Consider the following 16023-nt stretch of genomic DNA (forward strand, 5'->3'; position numbering starts at 1 on the left):
GGGCCGATAAGACAGCAAAAGGGGCAGGCTGCTTCAGGCTGGGGCAGGGAATATTCTCCACTTTACAGGGGAAAGCTGAAGCTCAGGAAAGTTTAATATCACCACCTTCGGGCTGGAACCTAGGCCTCTGGCAGCAACCATGTCCACACTGCCCTTCCCTTCAAAGCAGCCTAGGGTGCGGGGAGGGGGAGGGGGTGGGGCTAAGGGAGGGGGGGCAGTGGGGCCCCACCCCCACCCCAGGGCACCTCAAGTGTCCCCACTGAACCTTTCCAACACTGCCCACTACATAGGGAGGCCTCTCGGGGGGCTAACTGTGCCAGAGTGAGGACCCTTGTACCTCACCTATAGGGCCTGAGGCCTGGCGCCACCTCCATTCCTGCCACTGGGTCTCAGGTCAGGCCCCAGCAAGTCTAGAGTGGGGGTGTGGAGACAGAGCCACCCAATCCCGTAGGGACAGGTTTCACAACTTCCCGGATGGGGCTGTGGTGGGTCACAGTGCAGCCTCCAGCTAGGAGGATGGGGTGGCTCCCACTCCTGCTGCTTCTGACGGGGTTCTCAGGGGCCCCTGGTGAGTGCCCTTCCCCTCAGCCCTGATCCCCATCTGCGTTCAGAAAGGGGTTGGCCCCAGGCCCATCCCGCTCTTTGAGCCCGGAACTTACTTTCCTATTGGGCATGGAGCAGCGAGTGACCTTGGCTTCTTTCGCAGAGCTGGGCAGCCCCAGGAACACATAAACACATTGCCTATTCAGGCCTGCGTTAAAACGTCTGCTGTAGCATTGAGGCAGTATTAGGACCACACAGATGCAGGCACACGTGCAGGCAGTTATCCCTTATGAGCCAGATCTAATTCTCTAACTTAGCATATGCCCTTATGCTAGTGAGAGCCTAGACTTGGAGTCAGAATGCTTGGGTTGGGCTTCTGCATGGTTAATAAGGTAGCTCTGAGCCTTCTCATTCTCATCTGAGAAATGAGATGGGATAAGCTCCATGGGGCAAGCACCATCACCCACTGCTCTCAGAGTATATGTTTTACAGCTGAGCCTAGTGTCTTGCCCACTAAACAGGTGCACTAGTGATAACTATCATGTCTGGGCCTGCTTCTCCCACCCAGTACAGGGGTCTGACCCTTGAATGGGCTGACAGGGTCCACTCCAGAGGCCTTGTAGTTTGATCCCCTGAATGAATAAATTGTGCACGTGCTGATATACATGTGCTGACATGCATGCCCACGCTGCAGGGCAGCGCTCGCCCTTGAATGACTTCCAGGTGCTCCGGGGTACGGAGCTGCAACATCTGCTACACGCAGTGGGGCCCAGGCCTTGGCAAGAAGATGTGGCAAATGCTGAAGAATGTGCAGGGATTTGTGGGCCCCTACTGGACTGCAGGTGAGTGGCCACAGGACCTAGATAAGACTGGAGGTAGGGGAACCTGGGCACTGAGTTACCCTGTGGCTCCTCCTCCCAGGGCCTTCCACTACAATGTGAGCAGCCATGGTTGCCAGTTGCTGCCATGGACCCAGCACTCAGCTCAGACACGGCTGCAGCGTTCCAGGCGCTGCGATCTCTTCCAAAAGAAAAGTGAGTGAGTGGCTGCAGAGAAGGGCGGGCTGGGGAGAGGGCTGCTGGGGTCTCAGGCCTTGTTGATCCTGGGTCTTTTGCTCCCAGTCTATGTTCGGACTTGCATCATGGACAATGGGGTCGAGTACCGGGGCACCGTGGCCATCACCATGGGTGGTCTACCCTGCCAGCGCTGGAGCCACAGGTTCCCCAATGACCACAAGTGAGACAGACTGCAGCTCCCCTCTGTCCCTGCCGGCCTGGCGCCTGCCCCCAGTACGCACTGTATTGCTACTCTCACAGGTACACACCAACACTTCGAAATGGCTTGGAGGACAACTTCTGCCGCAACCCGGACAGGGACCCCGGAGGTCCCTGGTGCTACACAACAGACCCTGCCGTGCGCTTCCAGAGCTGCGGCATTAAGTCCTGCCGGGAGGGTAAGCAGCTCCGGGTCAAGCCTGGGGCGGGAGGAGCATGCCCACGCCCGTCCACGAACCCATCGGCCCTGTGTCTCCAGCCGCTTGCCTTTGGTGCAATGGCGAGGATTACCGCGGCTCAGTGGACCGCACGGAGTCAGGACGCGAGTGTCAGCGCTGGGACCTGCAGCACCCGCACCCTCACCCTTTCGAGCCCCGCAAGTACGCGTGGGCGGGCTCGGCAGGAGGAGGGCGGGCAAGGGGAGGGCCCAGGACTCCAGGGGCGGGGCGATGTAAGGTAGCACATAGTTGGTTGGGGCCAGACAGGGCCCGAGTCCCAGGCTCTTGTTCACGCCCGGCTACCGCCTCTAGGTTCCTGGACAAAAGTCTGGACGACAACTATTGCCGGAATCCGGACGGCTCGGAGCGGCCCTGGTGCTATACCGCGGACCCGCAGATGAAGCGAGAGTTCTGCGACCTCCCCCGCTGCGGTAGAGCGCGAGGGCGGGGCGTGGGAGGGCACCTGAGACACGTGGGGGCGTGGCCTGGCTGGGACTAGAGGAGGGGCTGGGCGTGACCCGGCGGTGGCCCAACGACAGTGGGGCTCCGCCCCAGCCCCGGTCTCACCTCCGACTCGGGCTCCGACCGGCCTCGGTCCATCCAAGGGTCCGAGGCACAGCCGCGCCGGGACGTCACGACGCTCAATTGCTTCCGCGGGAAAGGCGAGGGCTACCGGGGCACGGTCAACACCACCGCCGCGGGCGTGCCCTGCCAGCGTTGGGACGCGCAGCATCCGCATCAGCATCGCTTTGCGCCGGAAAAGTATGCGTGCAAGTGAGTTGGCTGGCCGCCGCTGGGAGCCTAGTACTCCTGCGGGTGGGACCTGAGGGGGGTCCCAGGCGGGGCTTGAAAGAAGGCGGGGCTTGGGGAGGAGCTGGAGGCTGGGCTCCCGCCCAGCCGGGCTGGCCAGCCCATGACCTGGGACCCACCCGGGCTGAGCTGCGTGGTTGCTCAGGGACCTTCGGGAGAACTTCTGTCGGAACCCCGACGGATCGGAGGCGCCCTGGTGCTTCACATCGCGGCCTGGCATGCGCGTGGCCTTCTGCTATCAGATCCGGCGCTGCACCGACGACGTGCGGCCCGAGGGTAAGGCCTGAGCTGCGGCTGGAGGCACGGAGCCGGAGGGCTGGGGCGAGAACCGGCTGACGGTCGCCCCCGTCCGCCCGCCGCAGACTGCTACCACGGCGCGGGGGAACTGTACCGCGGCTCGGTCAGCAAGACCCGAAAGGGCGTCCGGTGTCAGCGCTGGTCCGCGGGGACGCCGCACAAGCCGCAGTAAGTCCGCCAGCGCGCCTGGTGCCTCCCAGACCGAGGCCACAGGCCCCGCCCGGGACTAACCCTAGGGCGGCATGCCTCGGCTCTCCAACTGGAGGCTTGCGAGGGCTTGGGATTACCCTGCTTTGATTTTGCTCCCCCTCCCGCCTAGGTTCACACCCACCTCCACCCCACACGCACCACTGGAGGAGAACTTCTGCAGGAACCCAGACGGGGACAGTCACGGGCCCTGGTGCTACACCACGGATCCGGGGACTCCGTTCGACTACTGTGCACTGCGGCGCTGCGGTGAGCACCGGCGACACAGCCCCGGGGCCCCGCCCCTAGCCTCCACCGCCAAAGGCTGGCTCCCTTAACTTGGTTGAACTTGGGTCTTTCAGATGATGACCAACCGCCATCCATCCTGGAGCCCCCAGGTACGGACTTGGGCCAGGCATGCGTCGTGGTCCCTTTGCCCCCCATCTCCATCCAGTCCGGGGTTTCATCCAGCACATTCTATCCCCCAGACCAGGTGCTGTTTGAGAAGTGTGGCAAGAGAGTGACCCGCCTGGACCCACGGCGCTCCAAGCTGCGTGTGGTGGGCGGCCAGCCTGGGAACTCACCCTGGACAGTCAGCTTGCGCAACCGGTGAGGCACAACTGCCTGATTCTCCAAGACAGGGGCTGACGCTACATCCTTTGTGCTTGTGCCAGTAGGGGGGCAGGAACCTGCCCCAGCCTCACAGATCCTAGCCAAGACATGGCAGGTCCAGCCTGTGTCTCTGTGTCTCAGGACTGTTTCCTAACCTGCACTCCTCCAGGCAGGGCCAGCACTTCTGCGGAGGTTCCCTAGTGAAAGAGCAGTGGGTTCTGACTGCCCGGCAGTGCTTCTCCTCTTGGTGAGCCTTCCTTGGGTTTGGGGACCCAGTCCCAATCCCCTGCCTTCCTCTCCCCCTTAGCCACCTTCCCTAGGCAAGCCAATGGGTGAGTGTTGGGCAGCAGACTATGAGTCTCAACTGATGTAGCAGAGCTTCTCTCTCAGCCATGGGCCTCTCACTGGCTATGAGGTGTGGCTAGGCACCCTGTTCCCGGACCCACAGCCCGGGGAGCCAGGCCTGCAGCGCATCTCAATGGCCAAGATGGTCTGCGGGCCCTCTGGCTCCCAGCTTGTTCTGCTCAAGCTGGAGAGGTGTGTGACAAGTCAAGAGGGTGTGAGGTGGGGCTGGGCCTTGTGGCCTCAGACCCTGAATGCCGTCATTCTTGCTAAAGACCTGTGACCCTGAACCAGCGAGTGGCCCTGATCTGCCTGCCCCCTGAGTGGTATGTGGTGCCTCCAGGCACCAAGTGTGAGATCGCAGGCTGGGGCGAGACCAAAGGTAAGAGTACACTGTAGGGGCATGGACTGCTCCAGGCCAAGAGGCCCAGCCTTGGATCCTACCCACAGACCCTATCCTTCTTCCCATTCCCTTCACTGTAGGTACAGGGGACAACACGGTCCTGAACATAGCCTCCCTCAATGTCATCTCCAACCGGGAATGTAACATCAAGCACCGAGGTCGCGTACGCGAGAGTGAGATGTGCACTGAAGGACTGTTGGCCCCTGTTGGAGCCTGTGAGGTCAGTGGCAGGGCCCCTGGCAAGCTGAAAATGTACTGCTTCACCCCCAAGGGGTCTAGGCTCTACCATGGTCCAGGCCCTCACCAGTTCTTGCACCTACCAGGGTGACTACGGGGGCCCACTTGCCTGCTTTACTCACGACTGCTGGGTCCTGGAGGGAATTATAATCCCCAACCGAGTGTGCGCACGGCCCCGCTGGCCATCCATCTTCATGCGTGTCTCTGTGTTTGTGGACTGGATTCACAAGGTCATGAGGCTGGGCTAGTCCCAGCCTCAATCCTGTGGGCCTTGGGGAGGACGAAGCTTTCTGTCAGACATAAAGCCACCTTTCCTCTTTATGCCTGTGCAGGGTGCTTCTTAGCCTTTGCTTCTAGGGAATGAATTGGCAACTCCTCCTTAGGGCCTGAGTGGCTGAGTCCAACACAATTTGGACTGGGCGATCTGACCCTAGCACTACCTTAGCCTGTGGGTGCTGTGAAGGGCAGGGCCTCACTAGTCCCCTAAATAAACTGCTGGGAGGAGAAGGGTGGTGTACGGCAGTTTCTAACAGAAGGGGCTGCAGCAGAGGGAGCTAGCCTGGTGGAGTCCTACTTGGCCAGGACAGGCAGCAGCTGAGCCTCTCGCTGTCCCCTCCCCTCTCACGCTGGAAGTAGATGCCGTCCTTATGGCTACCACACCCAGGGCCTACGGTCTCTGAACCCCAAGGGTGGGGCTGGGGTTAGGGGTGGCTTGGTACAAAGTACCAGCAGGAACTAGACTCTGTGTCCTCATTTATTATGAGCATATAGCCTACATTCCTCGGCTCACCCATCCATGAAGTCCAGAGCCCAGGAAGCCTCTTGCCGCTCTGCCAGACCCTGGGGCTCTCCAAGAGCCAAGTGTGGCATATGTCACCCAGCTCATGCAGAGTGGTAGGGCTTCAGTTGCCCAAGTGCGTGCACAGCCAGAGCGCAGCATTCATGAAGCTGTCTGATTCCACCTCCACCTCTGATAGTGCATGGGTGCTTTTGGGATAGAGCAGGAGCCTGTAAGGGTTGGGCAGCAATGTTTGAGGATTGAGGATCCTTCCCTGCTCACCTGCCCACCAGCTGCCAGGGCTGTCTTGCTGTACTCACCGAACGGGCACGTTTCGGGCCTTGAGGGCACGGTAATACTCCATGCCCTGCTTGAAGGGCACACGCCGGTCCTCCTGGCCCAGCATCAGTAACACTGGTGTCTTCACCTAGGTATGTGGGGAGCGGAGGTGAGCAGGGCCCGGGGCTCTGGGCAGATTGGTGGTGCACTGGGCAGGGAGGAGGGCTGCGTACCTGAGGGGTGTACTTGATGGGCGACTTGTCCAGCATCTCAGCCCACATGTTGAGGTCTGGCAGGCAGTTGCTGCTGTAGGGGAAGCCAGCCTCCACCACGCACCTACAAGACACTGAGATGATGCAGGCCCAGGAGCTCTGGGGCCTGCGGGAGCTCCATGAGGGTATGGAGTGGTGGGGAGAAGGGGGGGGACCTCTGGGCACACCCACCAGTCAGGGATGTCAGTGGAGCCCATCATGGAGGCAATGTTGATCACAGGGTTCCGCACCACGCAGGCGCCGTAGGTCTCCGGGTACTGACCAATCAGGTGGCAGGACAGGAAGCCACCATGGGAACCACCCATAAGGGCCACGCGGCCTGCGTCAAAGTGTTCCTCCTGGAGCACCTGCTCTACTGCAAACTACAGGGTGGGCAGATCACGCTGCAGCCAGCTGCCTGCCCAGCTGAATGGAGCCACACCCCCAGCCTGTCCAGAAGCCCCAGCCCCTGCTACCTGGACGTCCTTCACATCCTGGTGGCCCACATTGCCGGGGAGGGAGAGGATGCTGTCCTGGCCAAAGCCCGTGGAGCCACGATAGTTCACTGGAGGCCAGGGAGGGACCAGACAGGGTGGTCAAGTGACCTTCCCAGCGCCCTTTCACCTATATGTGAAGTAGGCCTTGAGGCTAGCTGCACCAGACTCAAGGGGAAGGGGCCAAGAGATTTGAGACTGCCCAGTGACCACACACCCTTTCCATGGCAGTCACGAGTTAGTTCATGTTATCACCACGCCATGGAGCCAGAGACTGGCCAGGGCAGTTTCTGATAGTGATTACCAGGTCCAGGCTGCAGAGGCCTGGAGACTAGGGTGGTACCCGCAGTGCTTGTACAGACCAGGCCCACACCATCACCACCACCCCACAGCTCTACCAGAGCTGCGGCACCCTGCTCCCTCACCTAGTAGTACTGCAAAGCCCATCTTGCAAAGCATGGCTGGGAGCAGCATCCAGGCAGTGACAAAGGATGAATGGGGTCCCCCTGCAGATAGGGAACAGAGAGAAGGTGAAAGAGCCAGCTAGGAGGGATTGTGGAAGGGCAGGGGCTCTTAGGCCAGTTGCCTACCGTGGGGCATGACCACCATGGGCACCTGGGTCTTATCTGGAGGGTCGCTGGGCTGCAGAAGGATTGCTTCAAAGTCAAGGCCAGCTGCAGGGAAAAAGCAGCAATCAGCAGAGCCAGTTCTACTGCCGAGGGGCTTCCCCAGCCAAGGCCTCAGCTGTAGCTGCAGGTCTGCAGCTGACCTCTGAAACAAGAGACCTGGCCAAGGTAGCCCACACTGTGACACATGGACCCCAGGACGCTCATGCTCCTTCTGCCCTAGTCAGGGAGTCCCAGTCTCTGCAGGGGCAACATTCTGGAGGAGGTGTGGTCACAGAGGCCTTACACAGGCCTGTCTTCTTTGGGCTCCGTTATCCCACCGCAGATGATCTGGCCTGGTGATGCCCAGCTCTGATACCCAGAGTAGGTGCTCAGATGCCTGGACACTACTCCCCATGACCGTCCACAAGAGGAAAAAAAAATCTCTTAGAGGTCATCTCAAAAAATCCCAAAATGTGAGACAGGAGATGGGAAAGGTGACCACAGACACTATGTGCTGGGGAACTTGGAGAAGGTGCCCCTCTGCCCCTGCCCAGCTCACCATACTGCACATGCTCTTGCTCTGGGGGTGGCTGTAGTACCCGGATGCTCCAGGAGATTTCAGGAATGGGCTCGGCCTCCTCCAGGGACACCCATGATACCGCCTGCTCCTTCCCCTCAGGAGGCAGGAACCCAACTTTCTGCCAAAGGGAAAGAGTGTGTCACAGGTGGCCTGGCTGCCTCCCTGCCTTTCCACCAGTGTGAGAGTGGGCAGCTCTCATTATACTGGGCCATCTGCCCACCTCCAGAGGGTACAGCATGGACTCCTGTCATGAGCTGGTATATACACAGGTACTCACATAACCACACATATGTACCCCTCCCTCCTCAGCTTCTAGGCTGTTATGCTAGAGGACTGAGCACTTTCCCAGGCACCCTGTTCTGAACAGAGCAAACCTTAACCCAGTAGTTTCTCCCTATAGTGCCAGACCCTCGTGGACTATACTGGGCTGGGTCCACACCTTGGCCTCTCACATGCTGACCAGCCACAGTCAGACGCGGGCCAGTTCCCTGACCTGGGGAACTCTGCCTGCACAGAATCCCTGCCTCCTGGCCTGGGGCCCACCAACACTCACCAGGCATGGGGGTAGGCTGGGCGTGGAGAACTGTGCCACCATGAGGTCCCGGTCAATTGTGAGCAGCTTCCAGCTTCCACCTGACCCCCCTGGAAAAGGCAGATGCCACCACTATTCCCACCCACTCCCTGCAGAGCCAGAGTCCCAGGCTGGAGGCTTTATAGTGAGGTGCCCCTTATTCCCTGGGAAGCAAAGGGATGCCCACAGAGGGACTGTCACAGACAACTGCACACAGCTCTGGGTGAGCCTTCTTCGCAGTCCACTCATCCAGCAGGCGCTGGTTGTGCCCTGGGACTGCCAGATCTGGGGACACACCAGACCACATGGCACATCCACCCACCACCTGATGACTGCAGTCTGCAGGGGTGGCAGCTAGGCCCAGGAGGCTGGTGGGGGAGGTGCTAATTCTAGGCAGTGGGGACCAAGGAGATTAAGATTCCTAAGCAGGTACTATACAATGAGATGCAGTTTGGGAACAATCCTTCGGTAGCTTTGTGGAGTGAGTACAGCCAGGGCAGGTGGAGGACTCAAAAACACTTCAGGGGCAGAATCAGCAGGCCTGGGTAACAGGAAGATGAGGGAGCCAACCCAGGGATTCTGCGCCCTGTGTTGGCAGAGGTGCCTCTGCCTGAGGTTTGGGGAGGGGGAAGGATGACTCTGGCAGATCTTGGCAAGAGAGAATTTTGTGGGTTTGAGAAGTAGGGTGGGGGCCGTGCTGAGGCAGTGCCAGGACACAGGGAGCAGAGCAGAGCCAGGAGGCAGTCTGCTGGCTGAGTAAGGGTCCTGCATAGGCAGGGTCCTCACAAGACTGTCAGTAAAGGCTGTGGGACAGTCAGTGGTGCAGAGTGGCCAAGAGTGCAGAGTGGTGCAGAGTCAGTGGTGCAGAGTCAGCACGTGGCTGCCCCACATGCTTGAGCTCCAGTCCCACCCCTGGCCTGGCTGGCCCACTCGCCAGCCCTGCTCACCAGCTGTCAGAGAGGTCACACCGCCCATCTGGGTGTCCACAGCAAACAGGTCCTGAAGCAGAGAGGAGGCCACGTGTGGTACCACATCCAAGAGCCCTATGGGTCCTGCCCCCACCACCTCTCTACCCTCTTGGGGACCCTTGGGCCAAGGCCAGAGCTGTGAGTGACTATGGTGATAGCTACTCAGTGCAGTAGGGAGTGGCCTGAGGGCCTGGGTTCAAATCCCAGTTCCATCACAATTTGCTAAGTGACCCTGGGCAAGATAAGGAATGCCTTTGAGCCCCTTAGAGCTACCCTGAGGACCAAACGATATCTAACCCCAAAGGAGTCTGGCACACTGTGGTGTCCCCACCCAATCCCTGGGAGAAAGCTGCTGTCCCATCTCCATCAGCTCCCCGTATGGTGTTCAGGGGCCCGCCCCAGTGGCAGCCCCCTTGCCCACCACATGGAAATGCTGAGGGTGGGGGCTTTGCATCTCTGCCTCAGGAGAAAGGGCCAAGGGCTCTGTTGTGGGGTACCAGGGCAGCTAGCCCCCTCAAGGAAAAATGAGTCCAGGACAGGGGCAGGCAGGGCCTTAAGGGGCCAGGGAGACCTGTGAGCTGGGCGGTCCACCTGGCAGTGTGTGTGTGCTATGTCCCAGGCCCACAGCTCCTGAGCGTTGGTCGAGGGCTGCTTCTCAACACAGTCAGGGCTCCTCACCTGCCGGCTGCGCTGAGCCGAGTCGAAAACCACTCTCTGGCTGTCAGCCGACCAGCATCCCAGAGGCAGAAGGCTGCAGTAGATCCCAGAGAAGTTCTCTGCAAAGGCAGAGAGCTGGGGGCCACGTCCAGGAGTGGAGGTTGTGTGTGTGTGTGTGTGTCTCCAGACTATGAGGCAGGCCACGTTGCTGGGGAATTCACCTGGGGCCCCAGAACTGTGACAGAACAGCAGCCACATACATGGGGGTACCCTAGGCAATGAGGAGCTGCCTGAAGAGGGGGCTGAAGGGCAGAAGCCTCTGAGGGCCCAGAAGAGGTGGAGCTGAAGAGCTTCTAAGAGAAACTGAATGCACTGGCATTCCTCTGAGCTGCTCTTATGGGCCGCTGGGAGGCAGCAGGTGCTGTAACCAAGACATCTGTCTGTCTCTAACCGTACTTAGAGTACCTGGCACTCGGGCCTGAATAAACCCTACCCTCTAACATCATCACTCATTTACCCCTCACTACAATCCTACAAAGAAGGCAGGAACAACCACCCCCTCCTCACATAAATAAATGGAAGCTCAGGGGGTCAGGATACTGTCCAAGAACACACAGCTAATAAGGGGCAGAGCTAGGATTCAGACCGGGTCCCCACTGCTGCATCCCTGTAACCCAAAGACAGGAAAAGGAGGCCATCCCTTGTCCTTGACTCCTGGAACTGACCAGGCGGCCTAAGAAAACAAGAGACTCACCCCCTCACGTCCTTGGGATAGTCTGGGATCCCAAGCAGAGTTGTGAGCTCCCGAAACTGTGACTGGAGCTTGTCAGCCAAGAGCCACCCTCCCAGAGACCCTGCTGCCTCAAGGGCTTGGACTAGACAAACGCTGGGGTGGGGGCTGGGAGTGGGAGAATGAGCACCCTTGGGGCAGGACCTGCCAATCTAGTGTACTTTCTGAGACCCCTTAAAGGAGCAGTGGCTTTAAGCAGCCACTGGAAAAACAAGATAAATCTATGGGCTGCAGCACAAATGAAATAATCTCAAGCCTCAGCCAGCTTGGGCCACTCTGATCTCAGCTTTGGTCCAGCTGACTTCCTTCTATCAGAACCATTCCCTATGGTGATGGCCCCACCCCCTGTGGAGGCTGAACCTGGGGCTGGCCCAGCAGCAGGGAGACTTCAGAAGGAACCCAGGCAGGAAGAGCTGAGGAGGCTGGCCCTGAGCAGGGATAACAGATGGCAGGAAAACAGAACTGCATGCTCCTTGGCACCCACCCAGCCGACACCCCTTACCTCCCAGCTGCCGAGGCACAACGTCCACCACCACGGAGGTGACCCTGGTATACCAGTCATACTGCAACAGAACACAATAGTCAGGCTCACCAGGGGACTCGCAGTGCCCTCAGGGCAGGGAGGGGAGGACCTGAGAGAAGCTTGATGTGTCTCCTTTCTGGTGACCTGGACCAGATGTCTGGAGGGGCCTTTGACTTTCACTAGGGGCCCTTTTACAAGGACTGAGACTCTGTAACTGCCCACTATATCCCAGCCCCTTGCAGAGTCTGGCCACGTGCAGATGAGAAGCAAAGGGAGGAGCATTCTTGTAGACAGAGGATGCTCTCAAGGTGGTGAGTCTTGATTGTGCAGAGCCCCCATGACAGCACTCTCAGCCTCCAGGCCTTGCCTGGAGAGAAGGAAAGGCAGAACTCACACCATCACTGCACCCAGGACAGGAGGTCCACTGAGGGGCCCGTGGGGAGACAAAGCTGACCCTCCAGCTCTCATCCACCATCCCCTCCTCTTGCTGACCTCCCCCCACCCCAACCCCAGCTCACCAGGCACAATTGGCCACACTGCTGATGGGGGAGCAGAGATGGGAACCTCAGGTAGACGACGCGACATTGGTCTGGGCTCAGCCGGGGAGAAGAGACAGCCAGAGAGTCATCCGAGAGGAGTTCTGGACCAGACAGAAATGCGAGCATCATGCAGGCTGCCAGGGCCGGTGTGTGTCAGTGAAGCACAGGTAGGTGCCAGCACTTACCACACTTCCCCCCGATGAGGTCTACATAGTACAGGGCTGACCTGGAACCACCAGAGAGACACTCAGCTTCAAGGCCGGTCTGAGCTGCAAGGCCCCCTGCCCTGCCCCTTCGATTGTCCTCACCTTCGATTGGTGCAGAAGCGGATGCCCAGCCGGAAGGGCTCATGCCACCAGCCCACGAACACAACACCTGTGTCCCCAGGGGCCCAGAATGCCTGTAAACAAGACCACAGGACAGGTGTGATCAAGGGACAGTAGCTCAGGCAGGGCCCCCAGACTTCAGGAGTGATGTAGGCCAAGTCAGCACTAACCTGTCCAGGGGACACACTCTCAGGGACCCCCTCAAGCACAGAGATGTTGCCGCTCTCGACATCCAGCACACAGAGTACAGGAGTGCTTTTGGAAACCAAGTTTTCTCCCCAATCTTCGTAAAATAAAAATTGATCCCCCTGAGAACACAAGACACTCAATGCCCAGCCTGTCTTGCAGGAGACGGCCCTGCCCCCTAGAAGCCAGTACCTCCCTGGTTCTGATAGGCACAGTGTGGGCAGAGAGCATAGTGGACCCCAGCGCTGCCCTGAGGGGCCTTCATGGACTGGCCATGGCCATGAGCACCTTAATGGCCTGGTCTGGCTTCTTCAGCCTGGCCACCTCGTCATCGCTGCCACTGACGTCCAAGGCTTTGGTCTGAAAGAAGGACTCAGCCTTGGGGCGCTTCTTCTCTGCCACGTATAATAAGTGTGTCTCCGAGTGCGACCAGGACAGGCAGCCAAAGCAGTCTGGGTGCAAGGAAGGCCGATCAGGGGGAGCCCTGGGCTATGGCTGCCCCTCCTGTCCGCCCTGCCTGCTCACCAGCCAGATGCCTCACCATCCTCATAAACCAGCCCATGTTTCTCCAGCGCTGACAGGTTGAAGCTCTTGAGCTTCCGGTTCTTCTCCCAAACCTAAGGACATCTGGGAGTCAGGTTGCCTGTCCTCCAACAGAGCCTAACCTGTGGGACTGAGCCCCCAATTACCCACCACGTGGTCCTAGGCAGACTTACCTCCAAAAACTGCTTCTCCTCCCCAGTGCCTGGGCCTCCAGCCTTGCGCAGCACGGCTTTCATGGTGCCTGAAGGAGATTCTCTGCTCAGCAGCCTGAGGAGGATACAGGGGAGCAGGTCAGTATTACCTCCCACCCAGTGATAGCCCATCCTGTCCCCTTATTGGCCACAACCTCTTAGACAAGATTCTTGAGGCTCTGGCCCACAACCGCCCCTGCAGCCCTTCTAGCCCTACCATGGCAGTTGCCTTGCCTCTCTTCCCTGGGGCAGGGCCTCTAGTCGCAGCCCAAGTTTGGAGCAAGCCTCCAATGCTTATGACCATGTCACTAGAGACTACCTGAGCTCCCAAGGGGCAGGGATCTGGCTCCTGGCTTCCCTTCTGGGCCCTACCCACACCAAGGCACAGGGTGGGCATTCATAAAAGGCTTGCAGATGGCTGCAGCCTTGCCTATAAGCTTCCTCCCTCAAACTTACTCGCCCCGGGTCTCCACACTGTTGCCCGCAGGCCCTGCAAACACCACTGAGTCCGCATCATGGAACACCAGGTACTGGCGGCAGAATCGGATGTTCTCCATGCGTTCCAGGTCCCTCTGGGTCCACTCTGCGAGGAGAGGCATGAGGCTGCTCAACTTGACCAGTCCCAGCACAGGTTACCCCCTCCCCTACCCAACCTCCCTCAGTCTGTCTCCAGATATTCTGGGGGGCAGGATGTGCAACACTTGGCCACAACTCTCAAGTCTAGGCCTCCAGAGCCTAGGCTGGCAACGTCTTGGAGAGAAACGATTACTGCTCCTAGCATCCACCCTAGAATCTTGAGGGCAGGTGTGGGATACGATGACAGGGGTGACCCTTACAAGGCCCACACTCTGCACTCATGGGCACCATCCCATAATACCCCAAATAGCCCCCCCCATACACCTGTGTGCACAGACCTCTTGTTGATGCACTGTTCCACACCCACACTCTCCAAGCCCGGCCTTCCTCCACACACCCGTGTGCACTGTCAGGCAGCTAGCCCTCCACGCCCCCCTCCTCTCCACCGACTCCCCTCCATACACACACCAGTGTGCACCGTCCGGTAACAACCGCCGTACTGCGTGGTGACCTCCGGGCCCAGGCAGGCGGCGCTCAGCGCGGGCTGGCGGCTAAGGCCCCGGTACAGCGCCGCCGCCTCTTCGGGCTCGCTCAGCAGCACCTGCGCAGGGGACACAGCAGGGTCAGGCCCGGCCCGGGCTGCAAAGACCACGGGAACCGCGGGCCGCTCCCTCACCTGCCGCTCCATGGTGGCTCTGGGCCGCCGGGGCGAGGCGGGGCGCTCAGGCGCCCGGAAGTGAGAGGCTCGGCCAGTCTCCGCCGCGGCCTTGCCGCGCAGTGAGAGGGGCGGGACTTTCGACGAATGAGCGAGGACGATTAGCCGAGGGGCGGGGCCTCGATGGTAAGGAGGTGGGGCCTGTGAGAAACAAGTTGGAGCTGCGGCCTCAGGAGTCCTGGAGGGGAAGAGCAGGGACCTCGGGGAAAGGAGCAGGCCTTTCGGGGTGGGCTAGGCTGGAGAGAGGCGAGCTCTGTGGGCCAAGCCCCGGCCTGTTACTGGGAGGGGAGGGAATGGGGTCTCCGAGGAGAGGGGTTGGCGCTGTGTTAACGGAATAAAGGAGCGGGTCTGTAGGGAGGGGCGAGGTGTGTGAAGAACGACAGGGCCCACGGGAGGAGGGCAGATGAGGCCGGACGGGGGTGGGCCCTAAGCATCCGGGGGCAGGTCCTGAGAGGCTGCGGACCGAGGACTCTTCGAAGACGCGGGGGTGGGGGCGGGGCTGAGCCCTGCGAGGGTAAAGTCGAGGAAAAGAGAGGTGAGGGGCGGGGGCCTGAGAGGCAGGCAGGGTGCAAGCCAAAGTCAGCCCCAGCTGGGGTCTCCCGCAGGCCGGAGGCTAACTGTCGGGTCCTTCTGGTCCATTACGAGGCAAGCATTCACCAGACGGTGCCAGGCCCTGCTCTGGAGGGGCTCTCAGGCCGACGAGGAAAGAAGGGCGGAGGTGTGCTCCTGGCAGAGGGCACAGAGCTCGAGCTCCGGGGCGTGGGGTAAAGAAGGGCGGGTGCAAAGTTCACAGGGTGTCGCCTGGTCTTATCGGCCACCAGGCCTACCCCAGAAGCTATCTGCCCCTGCAGCCCTCACCCGCCCCGCTCAGTGGCACCTTGCTGGGGATCATGAGCGCGTGGGCCTCTGTCTGCCTTCCCAGGTCTCAGCCCAAGTTCTTGGGTGTAGAGGGCCTGGTGGGGTCAGGCTCCACCCAGAACCAGAGAGCTTCCTGTGGAAAGAAAAACCTGGGCAGGCAGGCTCCCTCAGGACAGTGGCACTGGACTGGGCAGGTTACAATGGCAGAAGAGGGCAGGAGAGGCTGGTCAGGCCAGCAGCAATGGATGTCCCCTCCTCCATATACCCTGAGCCTGGCTGGTCTTCCACACCTCAGGGCCTTGGCTCCCTGCGCCCTGCCTTGCCTTTCACTGAGATCCCACTTGACTGGCCTGCAGCTTCTCCTTCCATTGGACTAGTTAACTAAAAACAGTTTCCACTTTCTGAGGCCACTTACTTGTGAGCATCCAGTGTGTGCAGGACTGTTAAGGCCAGAACTTGGAGCAGAAAGAGTGGCCCCAGCCACCAATCTGGGTGGAAAGTTGGAAACTAGGATGTTCATTACAGCATTGTTTATAACAGGAAAACTGGGAACATGGTGCCTGTCCTTGAGGGCGTGTAGAGTGGACTGGCTGTAAACTCATGGTGCAGCTCTCTGGAGGCCAGGCACTGGAGGATGAACATCTAAGTACTTGGAATGAATGTGTAGA

At 59.8% G+C, this 16023-nt stretch overlaps 3 protein-coding genes across 6 annotated transcripts in view; 1 reads left to right on the forward strand and 2 right to left on the reverse strand.

Annotated features, from left to right (window-relative positions):
* RNF123 (ring finger protein 123) overlaps window positions 1-2624 on the reverse strand; it is a 31926-nt gene extending 29302 nt beyond the window's left edge. Inside the window, exon 1 of the mRNA XM_068558858.1 lies at window positions 2603-2624. The gene's annotated coding sequence lies outside the window, so the exon portion shown is untranslated. The remainder of the gene's footprint in view (window positions 1-2602) is intronic.
* MST1 (macrophage stimulating 1) lies at window positions 475-5243 on the forward strand. Of its 3 annotated transcripts, none has more exons than XM_068558861.1 (18): window positions 475-568; window positions 1238-1385; window positions 1465-1577; window positions 1665-1779; window positions 1860-1996; window positions 2077-2197; window positions 2348-2466; window positions 2641-2809; window positions 2991-3121; window positions 3208-3310; window positions 3462-3598; window positions 3691-3726; window positions 3817-3937; window positions 4110-4187; window positions 4331-4477; window positions 4558-4664; window positions 4766-4905; window positions 5009-5243. In XM_068558861.1, the coding sequence occupies exons 1-18, from the start codon at window positions 475-477 to the stop codon at window positions 5168-5170; spliced, it is 2178 nt and encodes a 725-aa protein (XP_068414962.1). In that variant the 3' UTR covers window positions 5171-5243. The 3 variants fall into 3 exon arrangements, with proteins under 3 accessions (XP_068414962.1, XP_068414963.1, XP_068414964.1); XM_068558862.1 differs by having other exon boundaries at window positions 4766-4848; XM_068558863.1 differs by lacking the exons at window positions 2641-2809; window positions 2991-3121.
* A 425-nt stretch (window positions 5244-5668) lies between these two features.
* On the reverse strand, window positions 5669-14543 carry APEH (acylaminoacyl-peptide hydrolase). Of its 2 annotated transcripts, XM_068558258.1 has the most exons (22): window positions 14459-14543; window positions 14251-14383; window positions 13663-13789; window positions 13189-13282; window positions 13014-13089; window positions 12761-12924; window positions 12457-12594; window positions 12269-12360; window positions 12146-12186; window positions 11940-12061; window positions 11401-11461; window positions 10130-10227; window positions 9431-9482; window positions 8466-8554; window positions 7892-8030; window positions 7315-7398; window positions 7150-7230; window positions 6707-6795; window positions 6423-6613; window positions 6213-6315; window positions 6021-6127; window positions 5669-5930 (listed from the first exon to the last, which is right to left on the reverse strand). In XM_068558258.1, exons 1-22 carry the CDS (start codon window positions 14468-14470, stop codon window positions 5825-5827), a joined length of 2199 nt encoding a protein of 732 aa, XP_068414359.1. In that variant the 5' UTR covers window positions 14471-14543; the 3' UTR covers window positions 5669-5824. The 2 variants fall into 2 exon arrangements, with proteins under 2 accessions (XP_068414359.1, XP_068414360.1); XM_068558259.1 differs by lacking the exons at window positions 12761-12924; window positions 13014-13089.
* Window positions 14544-16023: the final 1480 nt, after the last annotated feature.

Source organism: Eschrichtius robustus, chromosome 12, assembly GCF_028021215.1.
Source record: "Eschrichtius robustus isolate mEscRob2 chromosome 12, mEscRob2.pri, whole genome shotgun sequence".
NCBI classification, from domain to species: Eukaryota; Metazoa; Chordata; class Mammalia; order Artiodactyla; family Eschrichtiidae; genus Eschrichtius; species Eschrichtius robustus.